The 15,448-nt window shown below is 38.1% G+C and overlaps 1 protein-coding gene across 7 annotated transcripts in view; it reads right to left on the bottom strand.

Annotated features, from left to right (window-relative positions):
* Positions 1–622: 622 nt before the first annotated feature.
* Positions 623–15,448, bottom strand: part of LOC132141163 (spectrin beta chain, non-erythrocytic 1-like) — an 81,370-nt gene continuing 66,544 nt past the window's right edge. For 4 of the 7 annotated variants that reach the window (XM_059550450.1, XM_059550452.1, XM_059550453.1 and 1 more), the window contains 21 exons: positions 15,136–15,338; positions 14,634–14,724; positions 14,289–14,435; positions 13,680–13,943; positions 13,291–13,515; positions 12,957–13,046; positions 12,561–12,851; positions 12,297–12,427; positions 12,003–12,207; positions 11,484–11,861; positions 11,118–11,362; positions 10,658–10,796; positions 10,434–10,518; positions 10,049–10,245; positions 9,819–9,934; positions 8,994–9,069; positions 6,143–6,256; positions 4,392–4,573; positions 4,120–4,293; positions 3,958–4,000; positions 623–3,861 (listed from right to left, as the gene is read on the bottom strand). In XM_059550450.1, the coding sequence (XP_059406433.1) occupies positions 3,652–3,861; positions 3,958–4,000; positions 4,120–4,293; positions 4,392–4,573; positions 6,143–6,256; positions 8,994–9,069; positions 9,819–9,934; positions 10,049–10,245; positions 10,434–10,518; positions 10,658–10,796; positions 11,118–11,362; positions 11,484–11,861; positions 12,003–12,207; positions 12,297–12,427; positions 12,561–12,851; positions 12,957–13,046; positions 13,291–13,515; positions 13,680–13,943; positions 14,289–14,435; positions 14,634–14,724; positions 15,136–15,338 (3,606 nt within the window). In that variant the 3' untranslated portion in view covers positions 623–3,651. Of the gene's footprint in view, positions 3,862–3,957; positions 4,001–4,119; positions 4,294–4,391; positions 4,574–5,354; positions 5,678–6,142; positions 6,257–8,993; positions 9,070–9,818; positions 9,935–10,048; positions 10,246–10,433; positions 10,519–10,657; positions 10,797–11,117; positions 11,363–11,483; positions 11,862–12,002; positions 12,208–12,296; positions 12,428–12,560; positions 12,852–12,956; positions 13,047–13,290; positions 13,516–13,679; positions 13,944–14,288; positions 14,436–14,633; positions 14,725–15,135; positions 15,339–15,448 lie in introns of those variants that run through there. The other 3 variants (XM_059550455.1, XM_059550456.1, XM_059550457.1) reach the window with 2 other exon arrangements.

Raw genomic sequence — 15,448 nt, forward strand, 5'->3', positions numbered from 1 at the left:
TGAGCAAGTATATAAAGAGAACTGTTGAGAGGCCAACAGGAGCATTTCATGCAGTCAGTCCTTGTTTGCAGGTCTGTGGGCAGTTGAAAGCTTTGTGGTTGAGTTTCAAGGCCAGATTCAGAACAAACTATTCTCTGCATGGTGCAGACATGGTTAAGATAATGAGAATGCACCTCATTCTCAATCTATCATTTGTTTTAAAGCCTTATCATAAATATTTAATCTTATTATTGTAGAAAAAAAATCTAATTCAGCTACAACACCTCTGCAAACACAAGAATCTGAAGTCAGATACTGTTGTGTCTAGTGGAGGGACACGAGGGAGGAGGAGAGATTTGCATTCAAGGCAAGCTGATTCCTGATAAGATGGTAAACTTCATAGATGTGGATGGGTTAAGGTCAAAGTTCATGACCTTTTAAAGACTTAGCTGGCAGAGCAGTCTGAGAAAGGTCTGCTTTGTGCTTAGACATGTGTGGGAACGGAAAATTAAAAGGCAAGACTAAGCATAGTTACACCCAAATAATGAACAATAATGGACTCAAAAGCTTTTGAAAGTGGTGAGCATACATGAATATTAATCTTATATTTATACACCTATTATTATAAGAAAAACACCACACATTTTTTTATTTCTTTTCAAATCATGTTTTTATTCCTAATATTAGATGTAGATACACAAGTCAACAAACAAGTCTTTTTCTTGTTTAGATCAGTAATGAAAAATGCTCCACAGCACACTTGCCCCCAAATGGCGGGGTTTGGTATTACAGACGAGAAACTCAGCACGAATAGGCTGCAGTTTTACAAGAGGTGCAGTTGCAACAGTAGTATTAATAGTAATATTAATAATGACTTTTATTATAATAATAACAACAGATAATAGTAGTGATATTAACAACTTTAAAATCAATTTCAAATCAAGAACGGAATCAACTTTCTTTAATAAATTGTATTTTTAATGGGTTTGGCGGAATTATTCTTGAAGACGCATTAAAATTTTGTAAAATATAACACTATTGGATGAGGAAAAGAAATTCTGCTTAAAAAAAATCCCAGATTTTATCAAATCTAATGCTCAGTACTTTGAGGCCACACTCACTTTTACTGAGAGACTATTTTCTTCCCATTGAATTCACTGTATTGCAATATTTCATTTCCCTACAATTTTCCACACTGGTCCGCTGAAATTTACACAAACAGACTCCCTTATGTGCCATAATGTAACTGACCATCTAAGCATACTGGGTTAAACCATACTAAATAGTGTAAAATGTGAGAGAAAATAGTAGTTTTCAGATAAAGTAACTGATAAAAAGAATAATAAAATAAAATCAACAGCACAAATGAGAATAATCCAATGCAACACACTGACTTATTTCAGGAAGCAATTTAGCACACAGTCCCAAACTGTATGTGCAGGCTCAGACTAAATGAATCATCTTACAGCTCAATGACAGTATTCTGTGTGAACAAAAGCACTACAATCGCTCTACCGCAGTGTTTTTTTTAATCCTTTAGGATGGAGAACATCAGATCGATCCAGAGATTAATGTTTCATAACGTCGCTGACTCCAAGATCCTAATTTCACATCACTGGAATGCAGTGGAAAATGTGTTTCCGTGACATTGCCCAATCACTGAAAACTGGAAAGAGGCTGTTTTGGGGACTGGACAAGGTTCAGCAGAGAGTCTGCATCATTTTCCTTCACATCAAACTTCACAGCAAAAAAACAAAGATTAGATTCCATCTTCGTGTTGACCCCCTTAAATGCGTCTCCAAAGGAAATGTCGAGATGAATGACATAGGAGTGGACATGGCTCAATACTCCACACACCTCAGAGGAAGGGGCTTCATTGTATAACGTCAAAAACTCAGGCTAATATTAACACACCAAGGCAAGCTTTCTCACAATCATATGAGGCTGAAAAATCTTGATCCTACAAAAATACTGATTTCATGCCACAGTGGGAACACTTGTTACCAATACATCATGCGTTTAACTGCAAAAGTATATCTGAAATCCTGTCTTCTAGGTTGCTGTTGATTCTGCCTCTGTGTAACGTGACTTACGGGATAGGAGAGACTCTCCTGCTGGCCGCAAGTATAAAACCTACAATTAAAAATTTCACATTCCTCCAAGGAAGATAATTGAAAGTAACTTGTGATGTACAAATAAAGGGAACAGATCATCTCAATCACCATGAGCGGGGGGAAAATTGTCATTTTGGTCCACATTAAGAATACCTCAGTAATTTTGCTTCTCATTCAGAGCTGAAGCAACATTCACAACCGATATACCTGAAAGCAACCTCTTCTGAGCGCACACACACTCACTCTCTCTCACACACACACCTAAAAATACAGCATCAACCTAAAGAGCATCACTGACACTAACCCAACTTCAGCTGTCAGAGAGGTTCATCCCTGTAAAATATTTAAAGTGTAGGCTTATGTGCGTGTGTCCGTCACTGTGTGAATGGTAAAACTGACGCCTGAGAATACATTCCGATAGGAAACTTGAAAATCAAAAAGCAAAATATGCCCGTCCTCAAATTCTTTGTTTGACGCAAGTTTAATGTTGGCTTGTGCAAGTGATACTTGTGTTTTGTCTGTTTGCTTTCTAGCAATTGTAAAACCAAAGTCCAAACCACAGCATCACACCTCAATTTCAATCTTCACAACAAACATGTTTCTGGTCTAAGAAGAGAACAGGATAAAGTGGTTAAAGGAACATAACCTATAGAAACAAAACCATACAATAAGAACGCATACTCAAAGTACCTCTTAATGGGAATGAACAAGAGAGTAGAAAGATCAAATAAAAAATAAAACCATCATAAATAGTGGAGTTTTAACTCATTTTCTTTAACTTGCAAGCCGAAAAAACACTACTTAATAAAAGAAGCATTCAACACAGTCATATCTAGAAAAATGAGAAGGAAAGAAAATATTCTGTCTGTTAGAAGAGCATGTAGATGAAAGGAAAAAAGACCAGAATAAACTCCCACCACTGACTCATGGGATTCTTTCTCCTTTGTCCTCTCTCTGAACATGAGGTCACACCAACTATACTTACAGTTTCTTTAAATATTCAACTTTAAATTGACTCAAAAAACAATATTAATAATAGCAATCACAATTAAATCTTTTTGTTGTAAGTATAATAATATTTAAAAAAACAAAAACAAAGAAAAGGATCACGGTCCTTCACAAAGAAAGGGAAAGGTTGAAATCAGGACATATAAAGGAAATCATCAGGGGAAAAAGACAAAATAGCACTCTTGGTCATTACAATATGGAAACGCCATCTAACCCAAAAACAAAATGATTTTTAGAGAATAACCAGTCTAATTGAAAGGTATGATCTGAACTTTCAGGAAGACTCTTGGTCTGGGAAACATTCCCTTGGCTCAGAGCTTATGGTCACCAAAAGTGGCGTTCAATCTAGGAGGCAAGACTGAACCAGATCCATGTGTGAAATATGACAAACTAAAAAAATGTAAAGTGGAAAAAAGGGCAAAAATGAAAAATGTATTACAACTTGACAAGCGAGTTTTCTTCGCCTTTTCTAATTTTATCAGTTTCTTTTGAGTGTTGACAAAATTCTCTTGCTTGGCTCACTGTTGAGATCTGTGGCATATTTGGGTACTTATTTCTTCTTGCCAAAGAAACTGAAGCGCTTCTCGCGGTCTCTCTCTTTGCCATCTTTGTTGCGCATGGTTACACCTCCTGCATCGCCCGAGCTGGGAGACATAGGCGGCATGGTCATCGCCCGACTCAGACCTCGTGTGCCACCCGGTGAATGCTCGGTGGACGACAAGGATGACTGGATTGCTTGAATCCATGAACTCATCTCAGCCTGACGGAGAGAATATTTGCATCACAATATGACTATAACACTTCTTTTAAACTTAATATAATAGAACGACCTAGAAACATCCTTTGCAAAACATACCTCATCCTTTGCTTGGAACAAGAACTCTTTTCCATCCCCAAGCCTTTAACAAAATAAGGCAATATGTCACATTCTAAAAACTTCATATAGGTTCTTGGGTATTTGCAGTTTCAAGAATACTCATAAAATCTGAACAGTTTATTTCTACTATCTCTCTCTCACCTAAGTTTAAATACATGTTTTCTTTTCTTGTAGTCATGGGCGACCTCACAGACAGCCTCAGTAAGGCTGATGGGAACTTCTCCATGGTAGGGGATTCCACTCGAGGCACTCTTGTTGTCCTTATAGAAGCCCAGACTGCCTTTACGTAATATGCAATATACATTCTGCCACGATCTACAAAAGCACAGAGAGAAAAACACACCATTTACACAACTGACTTGATTGGGCTCTCACAGTCATTCTTATTATAATTGATCTGCTTCCTGTGTAACCTGGTGGCTGCTTTTTTGTTGTGCGATTCCATTTCCTGTTTCCTGCAAAGGATGCCCTCCATAATTTCTGTGGCCGCCTCTGCTCCTCCTCGCCCTGGCAGTGTAGCTGAAGGGTCTTGCCGTGATGCTGAGTCTAGACCGCTGTCACGGCCCGGACCGTTTACAGATTCTGATTCTGATCCCTGCTTGACCGAAACATGCTGCAGTTAGGAGACGGCACAATAATGCATTGTTTCTATTAACTATTAAATACCGATTAGGTCACAACTATATCGGACAATACTACTGTTATTCATTAAAGGATTTTTATAATATGTCCACGTTTATATAGGTAACAAACACTCTTCAAACTGTTCATAAAAAAAAAAAAAAAAAAAAAAAAAAAAAAAAAACACAAATACACTCACATATGTATTATCGTTTCAAAGTATGGGGTTGGTAAGATTTTTTGATGTTTTTGCTGCATTTATTTAATCATAATGACAATATATAAAATATAACAATTTAAAATATTTATATTTTAATATACATTTTTAAAAAATCATATTTTAAAGCTGAATTGGCAGCAATTCTTCAGTTTTCATTCAGCAATCTTATCATCTGATTTGGTGCTCAATAATAATAATAATAATTTTTTTATTATTAATGTTGAAAACAGTTTTTGCTGCTTAAGGTTTTGTGTAAACTGTGATATTTCTATTTCAGGATGAATAGAAGGTTCAAAAGATCAGCATTGATTTGAAACACAAATCTTAAATAAAGTGAAAGTATTTACTGTAACTTTTAATCAATTTAATGAATAAAAGAATTTAAATCTTACTGACCCCATATAATACATGTCCTATTTCAGTATACTCACAAGTTAACTTATTATGCCTATTTTTTTCTGTAACTAATTTTGAAGTATAATTCCTAATAACAAACAAATATTTTAAATCATATTAATAAACAGATCTGAATCAAAATATTCAAACTTAGTCAGCACAATATGTACATGCACACAAAGGAAAGCAAGGGCACAATCAAAGACATAAGTAAAAAGAGAGACTGAAAAAAAAAGAAAAAACAGACACAAGACCGGAATGTTCCACTAAGGACAAACAGGGGGCAGTATGGACAAGCCTGGGGAATGTGGGTGTAATAATGAAATAACTGCCACAAAGACACTAGGACACATCTGCCTAAAACAGTAACAAACTAATTTCATATCCTAACCCAAACACGTAAATACAATGTTAGAAAAAAAAAAAAATAGTTGCCTTGGCATAAAGTAAAATCCAATGAAACTGAAGGAAATAAAGAAACAATATCTCATGTGAGTTGGATTAGTAGGAATTAGTTCAGTTGTTGTGATGCACCCAAACACTATACATACATAATATAAGTTAAGGTTCCCTGACAACAAACGGCAAACCAACAGCACTACACAGAACAACAAAGATGCCTTTAAACATCATGAAGTAGAAATTTGTATGTGACAAAGTGCATCGCAAACACTAATGTTAGAGCTCAGGCCTAAGAAAGAAAAAAATATTACATATTCAACATTGCAGTAGCCAAATACATACAAAAAAGCACAAGACTGATCCACTGAAAGCAATAGGAAGTAGCAGAGCTGTGACTTTGCACTCTAGCAGGTGTGGTATAGCTGCCGACATGCTGCGAGGCTGCAGGGTTGTTAAGCGCAAGCAGCGATGAGGCAGCGATGCTACACTACGGCTACAGGCTGGCACTAAAGGGTTAGTACTCACACGCTCCTGTGCCTTGTGGGCTTTAGGCACAGGCTTAGAAACTGGGTTACACTGAGGTTTACTCTCTGGTTTAGGTTCAGGTTTCTTGAGTTCAGAAACAGAGACCGATAATGACTGCAGATAAGAGACGTCACAAGAATGTGTATTAACACGGGAGTGTGTTAGAACTGGCACTTGTGTGTGATTGTTCTGACAATTAAAAGGACATCCACAGTATGAAAACGTGTTAGACACCCGTTTTGTTGTGACATTTTCCCACACTCAAAGAGACACAAGAGTTTACAGAAGAACATTCAAATCAACATAAATAAGAGGAACAAGGAAAAAGACACTTAACACACAACAAGACTGTACAGTTGAGACCAGGACTGTGATGTGTGACTTGACATGAATTTGAAAACGGTCAATATATTGACATAAAATGTAAACATGTGCATGAATATGGAAGCACATGGGTAGCGATATTCAATTTGCAATGTAATATGCAAAATGACTGCAATATGTAAAATGACAATGCATTTCTGTATTTACATTTTCATTTTCCAATACATTTGTGCAACGTTTGGTGCAAAATTAAAATTAAATTACATAATTTTCATTTGCCATTTCATACACCAGTTTTAATATGTAAAATGAAAACTAATTTTAACGCTTTATAAGTTGCAAAATTAAAATGAAAATGTATTACAGAAATTATGCAAAAACTGTGGCAAAATTATAATTTAAATGCTATTTTTCTTAAATGCAATAACACTCACAGTCAAGACACTTACGATTGCATTTTCATTCAGTGTCCCGCAATGAATGTAGCAAAATTCAATGTGCAGGTTGAAAATGCATTCCGAGCCGATCACGTGTCCACCCCCTCCCAGCATGTCAATCACTGCGTGAACAAGGCGGGGCTTGCAGAAGATCAGAGACTCAAATCTCAAGAAGAGGATTCAAGTGAGAGAACATGGACAAGACCGTTGGTCCGTGTACGTTTTGATCATTTCAGTTTATGGCTTTAATATTTCATTTGCACTGGTAGGCGGGGCTGAAACGCTGCTTTCATCTGATTGGTCGAATCGCTCCACCCTCAACTCTGTCATTCTTTCAGGCAGAATAAGAGTCAGTGCGAGTGAACCACCGCTTGCTGTTAATTAGCGTAATATTTGAATCAGATGTAGCTGGCCACATAATTCGTGCTGCTGAGACCTGCAAATTATTTCTAGGTTGTAGTATTGTATGAATATTGTCCCACTGATAAATACAGTGCAAATAGTTCTGTCTCTTTGGAAAAAAGTGAAGTGGAAATAAAAATCAATAATAGACTGAACAGTTCCATGTCTGTAACATTTACCACTCTCATCTTTTAAGTCATAAGGCACTAGGTATGTGTGTGTGACATTAATAAATAATTGTAAAAATGAATATAGTTACATTTCTAAAAAGAAAAATATTAAAATTAGCTCTATGCTGCTCAGTGCTCCTGTAGCCTACCCCAGAGCGCCCTCTCACGGCTGTAGACGGTAATGTTTTCTCTTGGTTCTGAATAAATGCGATTTATATATGTTTTTTTCCTCGTCATGACGTGTTTTTGGACTGATGCAACTTATACCGAAAAATACGGGTAACATTATTATTATTATTTATTATGAGAGTAACTGACACAGACTAGAACTTTAATGTTTCACCAAATTCAGCTCAGATCTTCAGACTCGTCTGACTCGTGTTGCTGTATAACTGGCCAGACTTACCTTCCCAAAAAATCCTATTTAATTTTATTTCATAAATTTAACTATATTTATTTCTACTTCACTGTTATCCAAGGAGACAGAACTATTTGCACTGTTTATATCAGTGGGACAATATTTATACAATACTATAACCTAGAAATAATTTAACGGGGTCTCTTGCAAGTCGCAGCAGCACGAATTATGTGGCCAGCATCATCTGATTCAAATATTATGCTAATTAACAGTGAGCGGTGGTTTCAGACATTACAGTGCTTCACTCGCACTGACTCTTATTCTGCCTGAAAGAATGGAAAGACCGAGTTGAAGCTGGAGCGATTCGACCAATCAGATGAAAGCAGCGTTTCAGCGCCGCCCACCAGTGCGAATGTAATATTGAAGCCATAAACCGAAATGATCAAAAAACGTACACGGACCAACGGTCTTGTCCATGTTCTCTCACTTGAATCCTCATCTTGAGATTTGAGTCTCAGACCTTCTGCCAGCCCCGCCTTGTTCACACAGTGATTGACATGCTGGGAGGGGGTGGACACGTGATCGGCTCGGAATGCATTTTCAATGTGCACATTGAATTTTGCTACATTCATTGCGGGACATTGAATGAAAATGCAATCGTAAGTGTCTTGACTGTGAGTGTTAACGCATTTAAGAAAAATAGCATAATAGCATGATAATTTTGCCACAGTTTTTGCTTGAACATGTTATACATATCTAATCATTTCTGTAATACATTTTCATTTTAATTTTGCAACTTATAAAGCGTTAAAATTAGTATTCATTTTACATATTAAAGCTGGTGTATGAAATGCCAAATGAAAATTAAATTACATAATTTTCATTTGGCATTTCATACACCAGTTTTAATATGTAAAATGAATACTAATTTTAATACTAATTTTGATGCGACATTTTGCACCAAACGTTGCACAAATGTATTGGAAAATGTAAATGTAAATACAGAAATGCATTGCCATTTTACATATTGCATTGTCATTTTGCATATTACATTGCAAATTGAATATCGCTACCCATGTGCTTCCATACATGAAAGTGAATGCATAATTGGATCTATCAATAGAAAATGTTATATGAGTGCAGTGTGAAGCGTATCTGACCTGTGATGTTTCCTGGTCACTGTAGTCCCCATTGACAGATACTGACTGGTTCAATGTAGTCTGATCCAGACTCGTCCTTAAAGAGAAGCCAATGCAAATGTGTAAACGTATCATTAAATACAGAAAAATACAACCAAAGGTATCTTTTTGCTACTCCTGGCATTAACAATTCGGCTGTTTAGCATTTGGCCTGATTTAATGCATTTCCAAATAAAACAACATTTGAAAATATGAAAAAAAAAAAAATTAAATAATAACCTTCAATAAATAAATAGCCTATCATTTGAAATTTGCGAATTGGTAATTTTTGAAAATGTTTCTGAAGGTTTTACTTGATCAAAAATACAATTATTTCATTAATATTGTGAGATATTATTATAATTTAAAATAACTGTTTTTGAATATTTCTCTTGAATAGATTTGTTTTCAATATATTTTGTTATCTGAATAAAATGTAATTTATTCTTGTTATGGCAACGCTGAATGGCTCAGCAGCCATTACTCCAGTCTTCAGTACCACATGATTATATTTAATGATTATTATATTTATATGAAATATTTAGGTGCTGTTTATTATTTTTTTGCGTGGAAATTGTGATATATTTTTAATTATATTTTGAAAATTTATTTGAAATATAAATATAAATATTTTGTGACATTATAAATGTATTTACTGTCACTTTAATTCATCCTTGCTGAATAAAAGTATTGTCTTTAAAACAAATCCCCAAACTTTCGTATGGTCGTGTAAATAAAACCAAGATTATTTCTACTTGTTAAGTGTCTTGTTGAGTGGAATAGTACAGTCTGTTATTTTTTTTTTACCTTGCAGCAGAATCGTTTATCTCAGACTGTACTACCTCCTCCACAGGGGGAGGTGTGGGTGGTCGTCGGGCCCTCTCTTCCTCTTCCCGTCTTCTTTGAATTTCCTGTTCCTCCAGCTGATAGAGAATAACATGAGAATAACATTATACAAATGGCAGATGCTATAAATGATGCTATTATTATTTTACAAATCCTACAATTTTGTTAATGTGGGTGTGTATTTAACAAACCGTGGTGAGCTTCTCTAGCTGTGTGAAACGATCTTCCCAGCCTGCTGCCAGTTTTTCAAAGGCTTCATGGCGTTTGATAAGACTCTCAACCTCATCGACGTTAGAGCCCAATTCTGCTCCCCTGACCAGTGGCTCCTGTCCTGCCAGCCATGACTCGGCCATAGATGCATCCCTGCTAAACTGTAACACCTCTAGAACTAACGCACACACACACAGAAACAGAGGAATACAACATATAAGGAATCACATAAAAGCAAGAATGTGTCACATGGTCAAACAATTTCATAATAAAGTATATAACATATAAATCAAAACCGCCACCTTTGATGTAAATCTCAATAGCATGCCACGAGCCACAGAAACAAGCTTCCTCCCACATACTCACCGATCTGTAAGTGATCCATTTTCTCTTGCCACTTCTGATTAATTTCAGTGCGTCTGGCCTGAAGCTGATCCAATTTCTCTTGAATCTAGAAATCACAGACATCCAATTACCGTACAGTGTGTGAGTGGGTGCATGTAGGTTTCCTTGGCTAACATGCAGTGGTTAAAATGTGTGTGTTATCTTGCACAGAGCAGACATGTGCATGCTCATTTGTGCGGACAGACCTCATCTGAAGCATAGTGGTTGTTGTTGATGAGGGTGCGTCCCATTTCACTGCTTGCGGTAAAGCTGTCTGCTCTGGTCTCTATCTCAGACTTAATATCCTGATGGTTGGCAATGACCAGACCAGCTGAGGAGACGTCCCTATAACAAAACAGGGCATATACGAATCTCATTAGTTGTTTACTTACTTGTTTGTGTAATTTCTTAAATCAATTACTAATAACTTGTATGGTTGTGAGGCATTTTTTGATTTTCATGTATACTAAATGTATGACTTCTCAGTGCCACTATATATACACTAAGTAATATACTGAAGTAATATTTCAAAATATTACTGTTTTTACTGTATTGCTGATCAAGTGCAGTCTTGGGAGACCAAAAGAGACTTCTTTCTAAAACTTTAAGGAAGCTTAACGACCCCAAACTTTTTAACGATAGTGTCTGATTTTGACTTGAATGTACCTTGGGCTGTCATGTGACTGGATTTGTAAACTGACTCCCTCCATCCACAGCATTAGGTCTCTGACCATGTTTAAGAATCTGAACTTCTCCACTGTGTCCAGTAGGAGTAGCCGTCTGGCTTGAGTGGCAGATTGAAGCCCCTCCCAGGCCTCTGTGACCGCACGCTCGTGTCGATGGATATCATCAGCTTTCTCTCCAGCATATGCTTTCTGTAGACGTGCAGCATCATCCTGAACCTGTGTGATCTGCAGTGAAGAGTCAAAGAAAGAAGTTTAACTTTTTGACACATAATCAAACCATCAAAATCAAGCCATCAGAGAAAGTTCAACATATATGTGAAAAGGTTCAATGAAGACTGACTCTCACCTGTCCACTCAGTGCCTGTACATCATGCTCATATGCCGTATGCTGTCTAAGCAAGTGTTGGACAGTGTTCAGGTCCCGTCCGAGTTCAGCCCCTGCTAGTGTTTCCTTCTTCTCCCGTATGAGCCCCAGAGCTTCCCGGGCGTCCTGATGGAAGCGGTGCAACTCGTACGAGGCGGCAAGCATCTGTGTGCGTGTGTCAATGAGCTCGAGCAGGTCAGCCCAGGCCTCATTGAGCCCGTCCTTCCATTCAGCCACACTGGCATTTTCAGGATGACCTGACTCAATAAGTTCATCTGCCTGGTCATTCACTGCATCCACACGCTCCTGGCCAATTGTGCTGGTGTCCCGCGCAAACTCCCGGAATTTATCACGCAACATCTGGAGAGTTGAGAGAAAACATCCAGATTTATAGACTATTATAGTTTCAAGAAGCAGTATTCACATAAGTATGATCAATCGAATCAATCTAAATCCAGTAGTAAAGATTCAGGAAGCGAGTAGGAAAAGTGGATTTCATACCGTCACATGTTCGTAGTCCTGTCCGAGTTCGTGAGACCCAGCGACAACCTCTCTTTCAGCGATCCACTGCTCTAAATCATCCACCTCTCTCTTCAGCTGGGTCAGTCTCAGTCTCTCCTGCAGTTTGCCCCTCCTCTCTTCTGCCAGATCCTTCAACCCTGCGTACAGTTTATCCACCTGGGCCTGCCTCAGAGTGATTCTTTCACTACAAAAGGGAGAAAGAAAATGGATTTTACCAATACTTAATGTCAAATGCTTTATCTGACAGTCTAGAGATCCTACTATGCCCCTCACCTCTCTGGGTGTTCACTATTCACCATAAGTCTGCTGCTATTGGCCAGCTGGTGGATGGTCTGAGCATAGTCCTCTAGAGCCTGCTCCAGAATCTGGTGTTTCTTCACCATCACCAAAGCACTCTGCTCATCCTACAACAACCATTATAAAAACTTTAAAGATTGAATATGTAAACACATCATAAACATCAAGTAAACTCATCAGAAATGTAACATGAACTAGCTCTTTGAATAGTTGCTAAAAACACATAGAAAGTTCACTGACCTTTGCCTTTTCCTCTGACATCATATGAAGCTCTTGTTCTCCCATCCAGGCCTCAGCCTCTGCAGCATCTGCGTAAAACTGCTGCGCTCGGTTAGCCTCTTCTAGCCTCAAGTTCCTCTTCTCTGTCTCAGAAATCAAAAGGGCCCACAATTCCCTCAGCTCCGCCAGACGAACATCAAGAGCAGCTCTCCTCTCCCTGTCCATCTCTGACTCCTCAGGGGACATGTTCCTACCATGAGCCTGGATGTCGTCGATACGGGGCTGATGACCCTGAATCTCTTTCTGCAGAGTCTGGGGGAGATGAAAAATCAGTCAGACAGTGAAAAAGAATGTGGAAAATGTAGTAATCAAGCTTTTTAAAAACTTTTTCAAAAAACTGATTGAGCGATTGATTACCTGATTCTTTTTGATGAGAAGCTGTACACTGGGAAGATCTTTACCATGGTCTGTGGACGTGGCGAGAGGCATCCTCTCCTTTACCCATAACTTTAGACAAAACCATAATTACTCTAAAAACTGTAAGCATTTTCCCAAATGAATATTATTCATATGTATGAATACACTAAAAACTGGTGTAATATTTCACTCAAATTTCTAGTAAATTTCCAGATATTACAAAGAAACATCAATAAGCACATTAAATTACATTTTGAAGTAGAAAGACTGAAAAAGTATTTTCTTTGTCACATACTTTTTTAATACAGTGTAACAGGTTTTTAATGTGACTCACAATTTCATCCTCAAGGTCTCTGTTGAACTGATGAGCCTCTTTTGAATCAAGAAGTTGCTGCCTCCGCTGTCTTAGAGGGTCCTGCAGATTAGAGAAGCTCTCTGTCACCCTTCTCTGCTGCCCATCCACCTCCACAATCCCAGCATCCTCTTGGGCCAAGGCCAGAGCCTGTGACTGCAGAGACTGGACCTCTTTCTCACGCACCTCCATCTGATGCTCCAGCATCTGAAGACACACACAGGTACAGGTTCACATAGGGGGTCATTAGGTTTAAAACTTGTCTGCTTACACATAATAAAACATATTTCTAATTTTTTCCTGGGACTTTCACACTTAAGTGATCTGTGAATATCTCAAGGAGCCATCTTTCCATTTGGCTTTGGATTTACCTGGTGCTTCTTGAGCAAGATGTTGACACTGGTGAGATCTTTTCCAAAGTCATCGCTTTGGAGTTGAGAGGAGATGTTCTGGAGCCAGGAGTCCAGTGCTGAACAGCTTTGTGTGAAAAGTTCAGCTCGGTTAGCATCAAACAGACACTGAGCTTTGGCTTGAGTGGTGCTCTCAAGCTCCTCCCACTGCTTCTGCAGGCTGCCCATAGTCTCTGATACCGTCTGCTCCAGTTCAGGCTTCTCCTTCACTAACACCTGACCCTCCTACGAGAACAAGGAAAAGTGAGCAAGTCACTGTAGTAGTTTTGATTTATGCTGTCCTGCTTACAAGTTTGCATGCCTTGTTTTTGGTTTATTTAGTACTGCACTGATTAAGCTATGAATCCTAAATATTAACATGCATTCCAGGAATTCCACAATTTCTGACCACTGAATTTCCATGGCATTTCCAGACTTCCCACAAAAAGAGAAATTTCCAGCAAATTACATTTCTCAGAGTTGAGCATTTCCATGACTTTTCCACAATTAGTTTTTTCCCCACAATTTCAAAACTTGTATTGGTATATCAGACATCCAAAATCACTGGAAGAGATATGCATGGGAATATACCTTGTCAATCTTGTCCAGCCAGTCTTTATTGGAGGCTAGCTCAGCCATGAAGGCCTGGTGCTTCTGCCACTTGCTGTGGAGGTTTCTAGCCTCATCATAGGACATGTCCTGAGCCGTCAACATTTTCTCATTTATCCACAAGTTCAGCTAAAGAGACGGGCAAATAAAAAGAAGAATTATTAATCACACAGAAGCCTGAATGTATAATAACTGGCTTCATGCTCTAGGTGTTGCTGTGGTTTACTAGTATCATTATCTTTTATAATAACAGTCGGATGGACTTTGTCTCATAATGCAGTCAATACAATGGATTTATGTAGTCTTGTTTGCTCTTTACTTTATTACCTCTTGTCCATCCTGCAGGAAGTGCTGCAGCTCTCTGTTGTCCTTCAGTTTAGCTAGCAGCTCATTTGCAGCTTGTCTGTTCTTCTGGTGCCTGAAGGAAATCAAAAGAGAACATGAGATGAAAAACATGATGTTATCTGTAATGGGTTTAATAGGTTTGCTGAAAACACATCATCAGTGTAGATCATTGCCAGGATAGTGATGAATTCTGCACTATGTCCAATATAGTGCAGCTTCTTACTTGGCATTTTGGAAGGATAGAGTGTAGTATATTCACGACCATTCAGAAGTCTGTGGTTGGTAAGATTGTTTTTAGTATGTTTATAAAATAAGTCTTCTATGCTCAACCAAAGTTGCATTTATTCACCAATACAGCAAAGACAGTAATGTTGTGAAACCTCATATATTTAAAAAGTAATGTATTACTATGATAGCAAGCAGATTTTTCAGCCATTACTCCAGTCTTGTCACATGCCTTTTCATTTGTTCTGTTCCTGCTCACCTCTCCTGAATGGAGTCTGTCTTCTCTTGGATCTTGTCTGCATAGGTGTTGCCATCTGAAATGAGTCTCCGTCCAGACTCAACCACGCCGTTGATCTTTTCTTCATTGGCCTCCATGGTGGTGAGGAAGTCTTCATGTTTCTTGATGGCCTCCACAGCCCCTTGAAGGCTGGAGGGCATCTCTGTGTGTGAAAGAACATACTCCTGCAGGCAAAGAGAAAGGAAACTGTTAATATCCAGAGTCATTATTTGCAGCTTATTCAACTGAAATGGGGCCCTTGCCCAAAAGGCAGAAAGATATGGAATGTTATAAT

The sequence above is a fragment of the Carassius carassius genome, chromosome 5 (genome assembly GCF_963082965.1).
Source record: "Carassius carassius chromosome 5, fCarCar2.1, whole genome shotgun sequence".
NCBI classification, from domain to species: Eukaryota; Metazoa; Chordata; class Actinopteri; order Cypriniformes; family Cyprinidae; genus Carassius; species Carassius carassius.